Here is a 17,500-nt window from a genome sequence, read left to right as displayed (position 1 = left end):
AAAACACTTGTCTCCCCTTACACACACTTCCTGTTTTGACACCACATTTCCTGCTTAACACAAACTTTTAACCCTTTTTTTAAACCTAACAAAACTCTCAACTCTCATGCATCCTTATTTTTCCTACCAGTTTATACATGAACTACTATTGAACTACAAAAGCTCAAAGACAATATAATGTATGGGTATATTTATTTTTTTATATATTATTGTTTTATATATTATTTTCTTCATTTTGTACTTCTTTGTAAAAAAACATTTTCATTCTCCTTCTTCTTGATAATTTGCTCTTTCGCAATGAAAACCAGTTAGAAGAAATCTTTATTAAAATATGCTTCCAGTTCAGCATTCTGGCTTATTTTTAATTTTCCTATATATAGACATATATATTTATATATATATAGATATATATATTTATATATGTATATATTTATATATATACGTGTATATATATATATATATTGATGTATTTATATATATATATATTTATATATATATTTATATATATATATATATATATATATATATATATATATATATATATATATATATATATATATATATATATATATATATATATATATATATATGTATCTATCTATCTATCTATATATATATATATATATATATATATATATATATATATATATATATATATATAGCAATAAAAAAATGGAGGGGAATATGAGGTATTTATTAACTTGTAGACATTGTATTCCGTTGATTAATCTGTTTATTTTGTAACCAAAATGACAAAGGTCATAAAATAAACAGATTAATCAACGGAATACAGCGTCTACAAATTGATGAGTACTTCATATTCCCCTCCATTTTCTTATTGCCATATTATTTTAGGGTAAAAAAACCTTTTATCCGCACCCACTTATTGCACTTGGTATAGCATTAGTGTAACAATAATTGGATACCCTCCAAGCAGTATATTGGATATATATTATCCCTTAGTGTGTTGAGTCCTCAAACCCTAACTCTCTTGGATTATATATATATATATATATATATATATATATATATATATATATATATATATATGTATATATATATTTATGTATATTTATACATATATTCATATATATATATATATATTTTTATATATTTAGATATATATATATTTATATATATATATATATATATATATATATATATATATATATATATATATATATATATATATATATATATATTCAGATATATATATTTTTTTTTTATATATTTAGATGTGTGTATATGTGTGTATATGTGTATATGTGTATATGTGTATATATGTATATGTGTATATGTGTATATGTGTGTATATGTGTATGAATCTATATATAGTTATATATTTATATGTATATATATATATATATATGTATATATATATATATGAATATATATATTTATATATATATTTATAAACAAAAATATGTGTATGTGTGTGTGTGTGTGTGTGTGTGTGTGTGCGTGCGTGCGTGCGCGTGTGCGTGCGTGCGCATGTGCGTGCGTGCGTGCGTGCGTGTGCGTGTGCGCGCGCGTGCGTGTGTGTGTGTGTACGCGCGCGCGCGTGCGTGTGTGTGTGAAATGGTTGAATTATTTTTCGTCCTTTAATTTGAAGGATTCGAACAAACGATTTCTAATATAGATATTTCATATTTTGCTGGTATCTCACTGGCGTAAGTTTGCGAATATGAAAATAATACTTGTATATGGTTTGTTATGTGAATTTATGGAAAGGTATCCCATCAAACACAACAAATTTGTTAAAAATGGAGATGAGATGCTAAAATTTAAGGGATTTTTAATTTATGCATACGATCGTTTCAAACAGTGATATACAAACATGCAAATTCATGGTTCAAAAGAAATAATTAAATTAATTTGATTTGGATATTCATATTTATCCTTATGAGAAATGCGAGCATCATAATAATGAATGTGAGTTTAGTTATGTATAAACTAAAACTAATGCAACTAACGGTTATTTGAAAATATAAGTGAAAAAAGGTTTTATGAGACGTTCCCTCTATAGAAGATTAAGGAGATAAGTAATTCTGAATCCAAATAATCGTGCAAAGGAAGTTTTATAGAAATGTCCAAATGTTTGAATTAGGATTTAACCTGACAGTTATAAACAATATTAGGTGTGGTTTGTATTTATAAAAATTTGTACATGTAAATGAAGTTAAACTAGAGGATGTAGTGTATAGATGGCTGCTGGAATGTAACATAAACAAGTATTAAGGGGTAGAAATGCTTAAAGAGCTACGTAAAATGGAGTTGTGCTAGAGAAAGAACTAATATTCGTTTGTGTGTATTAAATATGAGGTAAAAAAAACAGGAAATTAGTTGTTAATATTACAGATTTAGGTAGTAAATACTGTCGCTATAAATATTAAAAAGAACGTTCGGAAGTTTATTATTAAATGTAGCAAACTGAAAACAACAATCTAGGGGAGATAATAGGGCTAGGAATGAACTGGCTTTGAATTCATACAGCATGCAGTGTATGATATTAATCTGATCTAAACTCGTTTTGAAAGGGTAAAATTGATTTGAATTTAATCACTATGGTATAAAGTAATCGGCAAAGAAGCAAAAAAAAAATCAGAGGGTAAAAATTAATGCTTATTTCATCGTAAATATTGAAAACGTATCCTCTAAGTGATCTTGTCAGAAAAACTTCTTGTTGAACTTAATAACAATGTTCCTTTTTATCTATAAAGCCATTATTTAAAAGTGATCCTTTTACTAAGTTCAAGATTTGCTCGGATGCAACCTTTAGACAGAAACCACTAAATTTTAACTGTTCTCTGGCTTCTGCTGCCATCTCCCAGCCTCCATTTACATACATACTTGAATGAACTCAACAATATCACAAGCTTTCAAAATAAACAACTCGATTTAACATATTCCTGACTAGCGCACCTACACACATATAATCTTTCACATCTGTATTTACATACATGCTTGAATGGACAGAAACATGAAAAGCAATCACTTATATCTAATACTAACTATAACCAACTTAACAGAAAGTATCTACCTAGATACGGCGGCGAACTGGCAGAAACGTTAGCACGCCGGGCAAAATGCTTAGCGGTATTTCGTTTGCCGCTACGTTCTGAGTTCAAATTCCGCCGGGGTCGACTTAGCCTTTCATCCTTTCGTGGTCGATAAATTAAGTACCAGTTACGCACTGGGGTCGATGTAATCGACTTAATCCGTTTGTCTGTCCTTGTTTGTCCCCTCTGTGTGTAGCCCCTTGTGGGCAATAAAAAAATAAGAAAGTATCTACCTAGATTCAACAAAGCTATTTTAAACTGTTCAAGCAGAATAATGTCTCTACCATCCTTTCTTCATCACCATCTTGCTTTAAACATCTGCCTCCCCCACCCTTTCTTGTAAAATCATCCTCCTCCTCTTCCCTCTCTTCCTCCTCCTTAAGAATTTGGCCTAATCGATCCAAGTTTGAGACGTATCATGAATGTGTGCGCGTGCGTATGAGTATTTATATGTATATGTATATCTGAGGATGCATGGGAGAACGCATGGCTAAGTGGTTATGGTTCTGCGAGATCGTGATTTCCATTCCTAGACCGGGTGGTGCGTTGTGTTCCTGAGAAAAACTCTTCATTTCATATTTTCTGAGATCACTTCGACACATGACGCGTGGTACACCGTGCACTTGTTCAGGCAATGTCGATTTGATGGAGGGAGTGCTCACTCCGTCCATGTACAGCACATACATTTACTATAAACAAATTTACTATAAACAAATCGTTTGTACAGCTCGTTCGGCAAAACGCTGAGCACTCATACGTCGTCTTCGACTGGAGAGACTATCATGTATATTTATACTTATGCAAATCAATAACCATGGATGGATTGAAAGAGCTCTGTTTTAGATACTTGTCCAATTTGTTAGTGATAATAGAAGCAAAATCAGATTTATACTCTCTCTTTACTCTTTTACTTGTTTCAGTCATTTGACTGTGACCATGCTGGAGCACCGCCTTTAGTCAAGCAAATCGACCCCAGGACTTATTCTTTGGAAGCCTAGTACTTATTCTATCGGTTTCTTTTGCCGAACCGCTAAGTTACGGGGACGTAAACACACCAGCATCGGTTGTTAAGCGATGTTGGGGGGACAAACACAGACACGCAAACATATACACACACATACATATATATATATATATATATATATATATATATATATATATATATATATATATATAAACGACGGGCTTCTTTCAGTTTCCGTCTACCAAATCCACTCACAAGGCTTTGGTCGGCCCGAGGCTATAGTAGAAGACACTTACCCAAGGTGCCACGCAGTGGGACTGAACCCGGAACCATGTGGTTGGTAAGCAAGCTACTTACCACACACCCACTACTACGCGTATCAATAAAAAATTTTAAACTTTAATTCCCCCTTCTTTGTAGACTTGAAAAAATTTGAAATTTAAATCATAAGGAGTTGGTGAAAGTTGGTTAGTTTTACGAGTTATTGGCGAACAAATCTTTTAGTTATACTTTCTAGATAGCAATATACTTGCTTGTTTGCAATTTAATATCTGCATAATAAAACTTAGTATTTCTCTACGAAGACAAACCCATAATTTTTACACCCACCTATTTAGTTATACATTTTCTTAGAAGCATCATTACAAGGCTTTGATGCATATAATATATATGCGTGTGTATGTGCGCGCGTGTATGTGCGTGTGTGCGTACGTGCGTGCGTGCGTGCGTGTATGTGTTCAAATATGAATGACAAGTAGCCCGAGGGATATAAACATATACACATATATTTCGTATGTGTATTTCGAGTGCAAGATTCTTGATGTGGATATAATGCCTCTCCCAAGGTTTAATTGTATATATATATATATATATATATATATATATATATATATGTATGTATGTATGTATGTGTGTATGTATGTATGTATGTATGTAGGTAGGTAGGTAGGTAGGTAGGTAGGTAGGCAGGCAGGCAAATATTTGATCTACCAGTAGAAGTATCAGTTAAATTTGACATCACAGGATCTGGTCTTAAATGAAGAAAGGAAACACTGGATAATATGATTCTGAACATTTTCCAAAAGAAGTCTAATAGCTCAGGCTGGAATACCTTTGATCACACGTCTTCTTTACTTCTATTGATCTAGGAATAAGCAACAAGCGGTCATTTTCCGTGATAGATACAAAATTCTTTTTCGATAAAGTTATCGCTTAAACGGTGAATTTTGGCCTTGTCATTATACACGTTTGGTGGGAAGGAGCGTTTAAATTTAGATGCAATTTTACTTGGATTTGTTTAAAATCGAATAGTCGGAGGAGCACCGATATTTTTCGTAGGTGTTCAATGCGTGGTAAGATCGATGGGTTGGTGCTCAGCTTCAACTATTGTGTGCCCCTATGAAGATGATCACGTAGAGACAACTCTAGTGAAGTGTATCTCTGGGAAGGCAAGATTTGGAAAAGGATTTAAATGCTTAACCCTAACTCTAACTCCTAAACACTAATCCTGTGCTCTAAGCCCTAACCATGAACACTAAATCCTACCCTGAATCCTCACCTTAAACACTAATCCTAAATCCTAAATCCTAAACTCTAAATCATAATGCCTATCCCTAAAACTAACCCTAAATTTTAATTCTAAACTCCAAACCCTAATTAATTTCATTTGTGTAAAATCGTTCTCTCTTAAAACATATAATGCTGATAAGAGTTTTAAAGATTTATCAAAAATCTAAAAACTACGGCCAGTTGCCTGGTTTGGGACTGAGAGAGAGCAAAAACATTTTAAATGATTGAAATTCTTAATGACATTTTTCGCAGAATTGTAATCTCCCATGTTTAAAATATAGGATTCTAAGTAAATCCTAAACACAGGATTCTACTGTGTCACATTGGACGTATGATAAGGAGCACCGTCTTGTGTGAACACGTAATTATCTCCAAATTCTTCGGTCACCCATGGCAAAACATTATCCTCCAACATTTTCATGTAAATTGCTAAATTGACCTTCGTCCTGTTATAAATGAACACCAGAGATTTTCCGCCATCGAATGATACTACTGCCCAAACCATCACTCCAGCGAGTTCATTCAGCGAAACACCTTACGGGTGCCTTCGGGACAAAATCCTGTCATTTTGGATGTTCGCTACAATTGAAAGTCGAAGAGCCAATTTTAATTATTTTTGTGCAATTCCAAACTAAATTTAATAAAATAAAAACTTATTTAAATAATCGGGAATTCTTTACGGCGCATATATCATGTTTCACATTTACTGTACTATTTACTTTATATGTGTGATTATGTATAAGTGTTCGTTAAATACACGTATATAAGGGTACTAAACATATTACGCATGTCTAATTGTATATACATGAATATGTAGTTGTCGTAGATATAAATATCAATGTGTACGTGAGTGTTGTGTATGTGCATGTGTGCGTTTGTATGTCTGTGTGTATGTGCCTGTGAGGGTGCATGATAGTGTGTGTTGTGTGCGCGCGTGTGTGTGATTTTTTAATCATAAATATATGATTGTATGTACGTGTTAGCGTACATGCAATGATCATTTATTTGTGTATGTATAGATATATGTGCGTAATACTATAAGTCTCTAAATGTGTATATGTTGTTGTTACTGTTGCTTTTAGCCCTACATTAGCCTTGATAGAGTAGATATGTGGTATAAGGCATTCCAGTAATGAACAACCTGTGGGAGATTTGCATGTTATTTCTACCGAGTTGAGTGACTAAGCAGAGTCTCTTTCATTGGTTCGTGTTTGCATTCGTATGAGGAGGTGCTGTCATTGAATTTATGCGTGCATGTTTTATAATATCATACAATATAACATTTTTTCTTTTTTACTGTTCTCAGACTACAGAAAAAATGTGTTAAAAATTACCTTTAACTTCCTGTCAATTGTTTTCAAAGATTCGGATGTTAAAGTTCCATATTGAGCAGCTAGTGAAGTATGATACGGAATTCTCTCTGAAGTATTAGACACTGTATAGTTGATGTTAAATCCCACCCTAATTGCTTCCAAAACATCACCAATGGTGCTAATTCCGTTTGCACCATTCACCTTAGTTTTCTCAACTGCAGCTTCATCTGTAATATCAAATATATAACAATATATTAATATGATTCCAGAATTGTATACGCACACACACACATGCACACACACACACACACACACACACACACACACACACATATATATATATATATATATATATATATATATATATATATATATATATATATATATATATATATATATATATATATATATATATACATATATATATATACATATATATATATACATATATATATATATATATATATATATATATATATATATATATATATATATATAATCGAAAACAATGAAAGCAACAAAAAGGACAGAACTAGAAAGACAGTTTTAAAATTTATTGTATTAGTTTAACGCTTAAAAAGGAAGGGAAAGAGTCTTAACTTTTCGAACATTAGTCCTCCGTTAGAATACAAGTATAAACGAAGAGTAAATGAAGTGTGTGAAAGAGGAAAAAGCGGAGTAGAAAACAGGAGAAAGGTTAGGAGTTAGGAACCAAGTAGGAATGCGGGTCCACGGGAGAGCTAATAAGAATGGAAAGTGCTTATGTGCACGTATAGGAGTGTTGTGAGATATGCATAAGTGTAGAATGCTATGTGAGCGATTTTGTTGTGTGATTCTACAGAAAACAAAAGACGAAGACAGGTGAAGGAACAACAAGCAGGTGTATAAGTTTGACACTCGGGAAGAATGGAAAAGTCCTTGACGTTTCGAGCCTACGCTCTTCGCCAGAAAGGATTGTGAGGGAAAAAATGGAGGAACAGAAAACAGAGGGAGAAACAAAATGTGTAGAGATTGACGGCTCAACATGATGAAGTACGTATGTGTGTGTGTGTGCGTGCGCGCACGCGTGTGTGTATGCCTTAAATATATATATAATATATATACACACAGACGCACGCACACATACACACACGCACACGCACACACACACACACACACACACATATATATGTGTGTGTGTGTGTGTATGTATGTATGTATGCATGTATGCATGTATGTATATATGTATATACGAGTGGAGGAACGAAAGAAAATGGCACTCAACATGTTAGGTAAAAGTATATATATTGTTTAGTAAAAGTTTGACTCAGTTCCAAGCGATTTAAAGTTTTGTATGCTCGTAGAACGAATTCAGCTCAAAGCACGTGGTGCTATTGGTCTGGAATCAGCATCAGTATTTTTTTATCATTATTATAATTCACCTTCACAATCTCCCATGCTCCTCCAGAATGGCTAAAACCCTCGCCGGATCACGGTGACCCGGCATATTCTTCACTCGAATTCGAGACAACGTATCACCATGTAATGGGAAATCATTACAAAATCCAGGGACGTAAAAGTTATGCTAGTCATTCTTCTGGCTTCTTGCTCACTGCTGCATATAGCAGCTACCATTCCATATTGTTTACCTTTCGGTATGTGTAGCACTGAGGGCCACACATCTTCGAGGCATGTTTCAGTCTCTGCCGGAGTAGGAAATTCAAATTACCTCTCCTTGCGAGAAACACATTTATGCACAATTATTCGTCTTTCGGAGGTTTTTTCTCCTCACTAAAGCATATAACATTGATTTCATAATCTCACTCTTGTATTTCAGTGCCTTATTTTTTAAGTCATCCGTTGAAAAAAACAGTCCAGTTGCTGATGGCTTTAGAAAAGAAGAAGCTTTGTTGTGGTTCATTGTATTATTATTGTTGCTGCTGCTGCCGCTTCTACTGCTGCTGTTGGTGATGGTGGTGGTGGTGTCGTCGTCGTTATTGTTTTCCACACAGTTATGACTGTTGTTATTATTTTCAATCTTGTTGTTCATGTAGCCTTTAGACGGAATAAAAATATAAGAAAACTGTTGACTCTGACGCCAAGAAAACTAACATTGGAGTACCGACACGCTGTACCTTGAAAAACAGTTAGAAGAGAGGTTATCTCTGTTCATTGTGCAACAACATGAGTCAAGTGAATTTCATCATGAATCATAACAGATATGTAATGATTTATACAAAAGGTAGGACATGTAGAAATTCCCATTTGGTGTACGCGGCAGAATGCACGAAATACAATTTTATTTATGTTGGTTGTACAACAGAACAATTAAACGAAAGATTTAATGAGCACAGATATGACGTCAGGCACAATAACAGTAGTTCAACAGAACTTGGCGAACATTTTCCTTCAAACGGCTGCAATTTTGAAAAAGACTTGAAGGTGCAATATTCTCAGGAAATATTCTGAATCTGCTTCACTTTCAATACTCAAAATGCATGAGGAGAAACATGTATGCGGTTTATTAACATCACGCCCTGGAGCAATGAATAAAATTACAAGAGAATATCATCAAAATTACGCAAAACTGCTTGATTAAATATTCTTCTTCCTTTTCCTTTCCTTTTTCTTTCCTTTTTTCTCTCTTCTTTCTGTTTTTTGTTTTTCTTATCGCCAGTTATAAAATTGAAGTTTAAAGACTGACGATGCCATTCCATCAACGTGTGGATGCTGGTTGATCTCGTTCATACTTTAGATTTGAATTTCTATGATTTTTCATTTTTATCACTTTTTATTTTGAACTCGATAAAGACAGGCTTGCTGTCGAAATATCGTTCAACCAATAAAATATCTATTGCAATCGCATCGCGCTCTTCGTCTTGTCTGTTTACTTTTGTGAAGAGTTACGTCAATCCTTTTAAAGTAATAATAATAATAATAATAATATTAATAATAATAATAATAATAATAATAATAATAATAATAATAATAATAATAATAATAATAACAGTAATAATAATAATAATGATAATAATAATAATGGGCTACAGCAAATATTCTGCTTAATACCACAGATTTGCTTGTCAGTTGTTTGACCTTAACCAGTTGAGCATGTCCCTTAGTGGCTCACGATATGTGCATCTCTGATCATGAGCAGAAGTTGTGGGGGAGCATCATAGCCATGTTTTGAGAGGAATTCTTTGGGGTTTGAATAATTCACCTTTGGAAACATGGGTCTTTTGCTCAACATCCTTAAACAAACCTTATTCAGGGATCTTTTGAGCGGGATGGGCTACTCGACCTGAAGAAAATTCTAACTGGGACCCACCTGCGAGGTCATGCGCTGTTTATCTTGATATGAGACCACTATGTCGCGCACATATGGCTGGTGTACACTTATCAGACAGGTAGTCATGATGGGTATATTGGGCTTCGTATATTTTACTGTGTCACTTGATGGCATGCACTGCTCTCTCACTCAATAATAATAATAATAATACTAATACTAATAATAATAATAATAATAATAATAATAATAATAATAATAATAATAATAATAATAATAATAATAATAAATGACAAAGAGCTAGAAACACTAGTACAGACAGTACACGGCTTTACCAAGGAAATAGATATGAAATTCGGATTAGAAAAACGTGCCAAATTGCTTTGGCACGTTTTTCTAATCCTGAAAAGAGGAAAATTAGTTAAAAGTAGCAATATAACACTAGATAAAGCCAATGAAATAAGAGAACTAGACGAAAGCCAACCATATAAATATTTAGGAGTCAATGAACTAGATAGGATACAACATACACAAATGAAAGAAAAAATAAAGAAAGAGTACTATAGACGAGTTAGATCAATACTAAAAACAGAGCTCAATGCTAAAAACAAGATAATGGGTATCAACACTTTAGCTGTCCCAGTTATAAGTTACAGCTACAACATCTTTAACTGGACACTAAACAAACTATCTAAAATAGACAGGAAAACAAGAAAAATAATGACAGGATATAGGATGCACCACCCAAAATCTGACATAGAAAGGCTATATATACAACGCACAGAAGGTGGGAGGGGTCTTATACAGCTGGAAAACTATTATAAAATAACCACCATAGGACTGCAAAAATACCTACTCCAGAAGCAAGGAAAACTAATACAAATAGCCACAAAACACGAGCAAAACAAAAAACTGTTTTCAGTATTTAAGGAAGCTGACAAATACAAACAAGAAATCAATCTACCTAACAAATACGAAGAAGAAGAAGAAGAAGAAGAAGAAGAAGAAGAAGAAGAAGAAGAAGAAGAAGAAGAAGAAGAAGAAGAAGAAGAAGAAGAAGAAGAAGAAGAAGAAGAAGAAGAAGAAGAAGAAGAAGAAGAAGAAGAAGAAGAAGAAGAAGAAGAAGAAGCAGAAGAAACAACAAAAGCTATAAAACAAATGAAATCCAAACTAAAACTAGAACAGCAACGGATCATGATAAAACGATGGCAAGAAAAGCCCCTACATGGTAAATACTGGGCTAAACTAAATGCAAAAGAAATAGACAGAGAAAAATCCCAGCAATGGTTGAGAAGCTCAGGACTCAAAGCAGAGACTGAAGGATTTTTAATTGCTGCACAAGACCAAAGCCTCTCCACAAGAAATTACCAAAAACATATAATGAAACGAAACATAACAAGTAACTGTAGAATATGTGGAGATGGACAAGAAACAATAAATCATATTATCTCTGGCTGCCCAGTCCTGGCTAAGAAGGAATATATTCACAGATACGACAGAGCTGGGACCTATATACACTGGAAGCTATGCCAACACTATGGAATAACAACAGAAAAAAGATGGTATAAACACACGCCAGAAAAGGTCACAGAAAACGAAAAAGCAACCATACTCTGGGATATGCCAATACACACAGATAGAGAAATTAAGGCCAATAGACCAGATATAGTTGTCAAAGATCATGAAGGAAAAAAATGCTTTCTAATTGATGTATCAATACCAGCAGATGACAACGTCCCTCTAAAAGAAATGGAAAAACTTTCAAAATACAAAGACCTGGAAATAGAGGTAACTCGAATGTGGAATCTAAAAACAGAAACAATTCCTATTATAGTAGGTGCCTTAGGTATAATAAAAAAATATTCAGACAAATACATAAGAAAAACACCAGGACTTACAAATATATATAACATACAGAAAATTGCACTACTTGGCACAGCACACATCCTACGCAAAACACTTTCAATACAGTAACCATAAGAGCACCACAGCAAACCACAGCACATACCCAAGGCGCACAGAGCTGCGCTCGGTAGTGAAGTGAAAGCACGTTATAAAAATAAAACTACTGAACAATAATAATAATAATAATAATAATAATAATAATGATAATAATAATAGAGAAGAAAAGTGAATAACTATAATGAAGTGGGAAATACGCAGGTTGTGGGGAATGAAGAATGTAGACATGACGCTAATAAGTATTGATGTGCTTGAAAGTAGCTGTACACAACTACCAACGTTGCTTAGAAAGATTGGAACGAATGTAAATGTAGAGCATCTAAAGAGTCATCACTGCTTGGAACTGATAGAGTCTTCAGCAGGGTTCTTGAAACATGATCAGTAAACAAGTATCACCTTAGTCTGCTGGTTGTAGGCAGCTGACACTTTCTATCATACCCAGCAATATAAAGCTGAGAGTTTTCGTGAGATATTAACGACAATGATGATGATGATGATAAGACTACTACATGTAATAAAGCAACACGAAAAAAGAAAACGTTTTTCTTTACACACAAAGCGGTGACAAAATGCGAAACAGAAACAAATTACACTGATACATTGATCTTAGATGACAACATAGCAGAAATGGTCAAAGCGACAAAATAAAAACATGAAAACAGAACTACAAAACATACTAAAGAAGAAATGGAGTGATTTTTCGCTCCATGCTCAATACCCTGCAAGGTATGACAGAGAAGAAGTGAAACTAAGTTAAAACCAACTGGAAATATCTGGAAGAAAAGCCGAAACGGAAGGACTGATTCTCGCTGCACAAGACCAATGCCTGAATACAAACAACTATAAAAGCAAAATAATGAAAACAGTCCCTAACACCAAATGCAGAATGTGCAACCAGCACAATGAGACAGTCAACCACATCACCTCAGGCTGCCCAGTCCTTGCCAAATCTAAATATATATGCAGGCATGACTGAGTAAGTAATTATATCTGGACAATATGCCAACACAACAACATAAAATCTATCAAGAAATGGTATAAACAATTGCCATACAAAGTATATGACAATGACCATGTCACAATCATCTGGGATAGGCCTGTTCAAACTGACAAAGTAATAAAAACTAATTACCTAGACATAATAATCAAGGACTGGAAAAAGACACCTGCTTACTGATAAACATTGCAGCCTCTTCTGACCAACCAGCCGAAATGCTTGATTACACACAATTTACGGAGGTCCAACATGTATGACTTCACAAGCTGACAACCATAATAATAATAATAATCCCTTTTACTATAGGGACAAGGCCCGAAATTTGGATGGGGGGAACTACTCGTTTACATCAACCCCAGTCTTCAACTGATACTTTTTATCAAACCCGAAAGGACAAAAAGCAAAGTCGACCCCAACGGAATTAGAACTCAGATAGTAAAGACGAACAAAATGCCGCTATGCATTTTGCCCGAAGTGCTAACAATACTGCCAGCTCGTCGCCTTAATAATAATTATTATTATTATTAATAATATTATAACGATTCTGCCAGCTTGTCGCCCTAATAATAATACTAATAATAATACCCAAGGCACACAGAGCTGTGCTCGGTAGTTCAGTGTAAACATGTGATAAAAATAAGGCCACTGAATAATAATAATAATCCTTTCTACTATAGGCACAAGGCCTGAAATTTTGGGAGCGGAGACCAGTCGATTACATCGACCCCAGTGCAAAACTGGTACTTAATTTATCGACCCTGAAAAAATGAAAGGCAAAGTCGACCCCAGCGGCGTTTGAACTCAGAACACGAAGACGGACGAAATACTACTAAGCATTTCGCCTGGCGTGGTAGCGATTCATTATATATATATATATATATATATGTGTGTGTGTGTGTGTGTGTGTGTGTGTGTGTGTGTGTGTGTGTGTGTGTGTGTGTGTGTGTGTGTGTGTGTGTTAAATTCAAATTACGATAAACGTAAACAAACAAACGAAATTTGCTTTTAGAAGCGTTAAGATGTCTTAGAAAGAAGTGATTTTAAATTCTCAATCACATGATAATGCTAATAATATAGCCTGAACAGGACAAACTATCCCTATTTTGCAGAAAAAAGTGTAGGCGGTTGAGAGGAATAAATTAAAATTTTAAAAAAAAGCTAACGCGTTTGAAATACTGGCAGAAAACATAAATAGACAGGAAAGAAGAAGGGAAAGATTTGGCTAGGATAAAGACTGCATATGAATGAGTGTCTAAAATCTACTTATCTTTATTCTGTTCTATCTGCTGAGTTTTGCTTATTTACTGTGTTTATAAATACTTTCTCTTTCTCCTTATTACACCTTACTCCATAGGGCGGCCAGCTGGCAGAATCATTTAACGTTCAAATCCTACCCAAATGAACTTTGTCTTTCATCCTTTTCGGGTCGATAAAATAAAACTCATGTCTAGTACTCGCGTCGATGGTTTCGACAGACCCTTTCCCTTCACAGTTACTGATTGTGTGCCTAAATAAGAAACCATTTCAAAGGGTGGCCAACTGATAACATCCTTATAGCGTCGGGGGAAAATTCCATGCGATATTTGACCCGGCTTTTTACATTTTGAGTTCAAATCTCATCGAGTTAACTTTGTCATCCATCCCTTCGATGTCGATAAAATTGGTACTAGTCAAATGCTAGCGTCCCCTCAAAATTGTTGATCTATGTTTAAATTAGAAACTATTATTACATCTTGCTCTTCTCAGTCGATTGACAGAATGATAAGAACATCGGACGTCGACAAATTAAAGTACCAGGCAAGTATTGGGGTCTCTTCAACAGACTATCTTACCCAACCAAAACAAAAATGTGTGGCCTTGTACCAGTCTTATTGTTAATTTTATGCTTAGTTATTTAAAAGAGTGTCAAGTCTTTGTTAATATTTTACATCAAAAACAGAAAAATAAACCAAGATGACGTAAGAATGAAAATTACTCGTTTCGAAACTGAAAAATTAAATGGCTGGTTAAGGTAAATAAAATATTTAAAGCCTTCAAATTAAAAACTGAATTGGAAATTGTATTTTCCATTTAACTTTAACTTTTGAAGTGTTTGTCGAATGTTTTATCAGTTAGCTAAAAGATAATTAATGCATCCTTAATTATGAGCAATACTTTAAAGTATTGTGAGAGAAGAAAAAGACGGTCATTACTGTTTGGCTCGTGAAATTCAGATCTTATTTGATTATGAGGTAAACTTTAACTCATCTTCATCAGGTCACCTCGTTTCTAGACAAAGGTGACGATATTATCTCGTGATATACAGTATGGGACTTTTTTGAAGCTGAAATGCAAGTATCTCCTCTGGAAACAAAATGCATAGTAACTATAAAAACTTAATACAGATTTTGTTATACTAACGAAAAGCTACTCATTTCCAAGGGATAAGTATCATCGTTCGAATCGTACTCCGTATTTACTTGATCGACTCTGGAAGGATGAAATTCAAAACCACTAGGTATACGAACTCAGAAAGAAGAGAGATGAAAATAAATTCTAGTCACGCTTTTAGTCCGGCTACTTCATTACACTGATTACTACGAGAATAAAAATTGGTTATCTTATGACTGGAAGAAAAACACAAGTTACGTGTCTTCACCGAAAAATAAGTAATTACATACACGTTCGTTTAGTTTAATATAGGGTTTCCACAAAACTTGGAAGAGATAGCAATTAAATTTTTGTAATAATATTATATTTCTTTGTAATAAATGATATTATCAGAGTTTTTTAATGGTATTAATAGTTTTAGTAAGGTTGTGTTTTTATGTTTCGGACAATGGTTACTCCACATGAAAAGACACAATGTGTGTTTTGGTTTATCGGATATTAAAACACAAAGAAATTACACAGCTCAATATGGAAAACAAGCTCCAGTGCATCAGTCGGCTCGCGACTGGTATAAGCAATTTATAGAAATGAGGACAGTGCTACATAAACCGAGGACTGAAGGGCCAAGAGCTTTTGAAGATACTGAGCATATCCGTCAGTCATTTCAACGTTCCGCATCTAAGTCCATCTGCACTGCTTCCATGCAACTACCATGATCAGCAATTCATAAAGTGCTCCATAAGAAGTTGAAGCTTTATGCATACAAAACTCAGTTATTTCAAGCGATAATGATAAATGACAAATCGCAACGAAAAGAATTTTCTGTTACAATTCTGCAAGAAATCGAAGATGTATTCCATAATCGCATTTACTTTACGAATGAAGCAACCTTCCCTATGTCTGGAAAATTTAACAAGCATAATGCAAAAATCTGGGAATCGAATAATCCCCACATTAACAGGGAAATTGAACGTAGCAGCCTGAAGGTCAATGTGTGGTGCAGAATTTTGTGCTACAAAGATATTTGTCCATTTTCCCTTTTGGAGAAGACAATAACAGCTGTTTTTTGGACCAAGTTCTAAAAGACTACATCATGCCACTAGAAGAGCTCCATCCAAATGTCATATTTCAGAAAGGTGGAGCACCACCTCATTGGAGAGTAAACGTCCGCGGATTTTTAAATGAAAGGTTTCCAGATCGCTTGATAGGAAGAGATGGCCCGATTTCTTGCCCCCTCCCCACTGCATTCCCCAGATATAGCACCCGTGAACTTTTTTCTTGCAAGATATCGTGTACCGCACTAAAGTAAAGGACTTGGATGACCTTAAGCAAAGTATAATTGCTGCCATTGCGACTATTAATGAAAAACACATGTTAAGAAGCACATAGACAGAAATTGAATATTACTTAGATGTCCTTCGTGCAACGAATGGTGCACCATATAGAACTTTATGAACTATTTGTATATAACTCGCACTCCGTCGGTTACAACGACAATGGTTCCAGTTGATCTGATCAGCGGAACAGCTTGCTCTTGAAATTAACGTGCGAGTAGCTGAGCACTCCGCAGACACGTGTACCCTTAACGTAGTTTTTAGGGGCATTCAGCGTGACACTGAATGTGACAAGGCTGGCCCTTTGACATACAGGTACTACTCATTTTGCCAGCTGAGTAGGCAGGAGTGTAAAATAAAGTGTAAATATTTCAACAGTATCCAGTTTTCATTGTAAATTTAATGTTTTTCTATTTGTCTATTGACTTTGTAGACACCCTGCATATTTTGTGTGTGTGTTCGTGTGTGTATGTGTGTGTGCGCGCGCTTGGTAGATAGATAGATAGATAGATAGATAGATAGATAGATAGATAGATAGATAGATAGATAGATAGATATGCATACACACACACACACACACACACACACTCATATACATATATATATATATATATATATATAGATATATATTTCTGTTCATCCTCTAATTCCTTATGTACTTTGTACT

At 34.3% G+C, this 17,500-nt stretch overlaps 1 protein-coding gene across 3 annotated transcripts in view; it reads right to left on the bottom strand.

The window, feature by feature from the left end:
- LOC106877887 (uncharacterized) overlaps positions 1 to 17,500 on the bottom strand; it is a 168,405-nt gene that overhangs the window by 52,098 nt on the left and 98,807 nt on the right. For all 3 annotated transcript variants that reach the window (XM_014927039.3, XM_014926964.3, XM_014927110.3), the window contains one exon: positions 6,927 to 7,132. In XM_014927039.3, the coding sequence (XP_014782525.2) occupies positions 6,927 to 7,132 (206 nt within the window). The remainder of the gene's footprint in view (positions 1 to 6,926; positions 7,133 to 17,500) is intronic.

Source organism: Octopus bimaculoides, chromosome 4 (genome assembly GCF_046866305.1).
Source record: "Octopus bimaculoides isolate indiv1 chromosome 4, ASM4686630v1, whole genome shotgun sequence".
NCBI classification, from domain to species: Eukaryota; Metazoa; Mollusca; class Cephalopoda; order Octopoda; family Octopodidae; genus Octopus; species Octopus bimaculoides.
The sequence above is the reverse complement of the archived record's forward strand: the minus strand, read 5'-3'. Positions and strand labels throughout refer to the sequence as shown.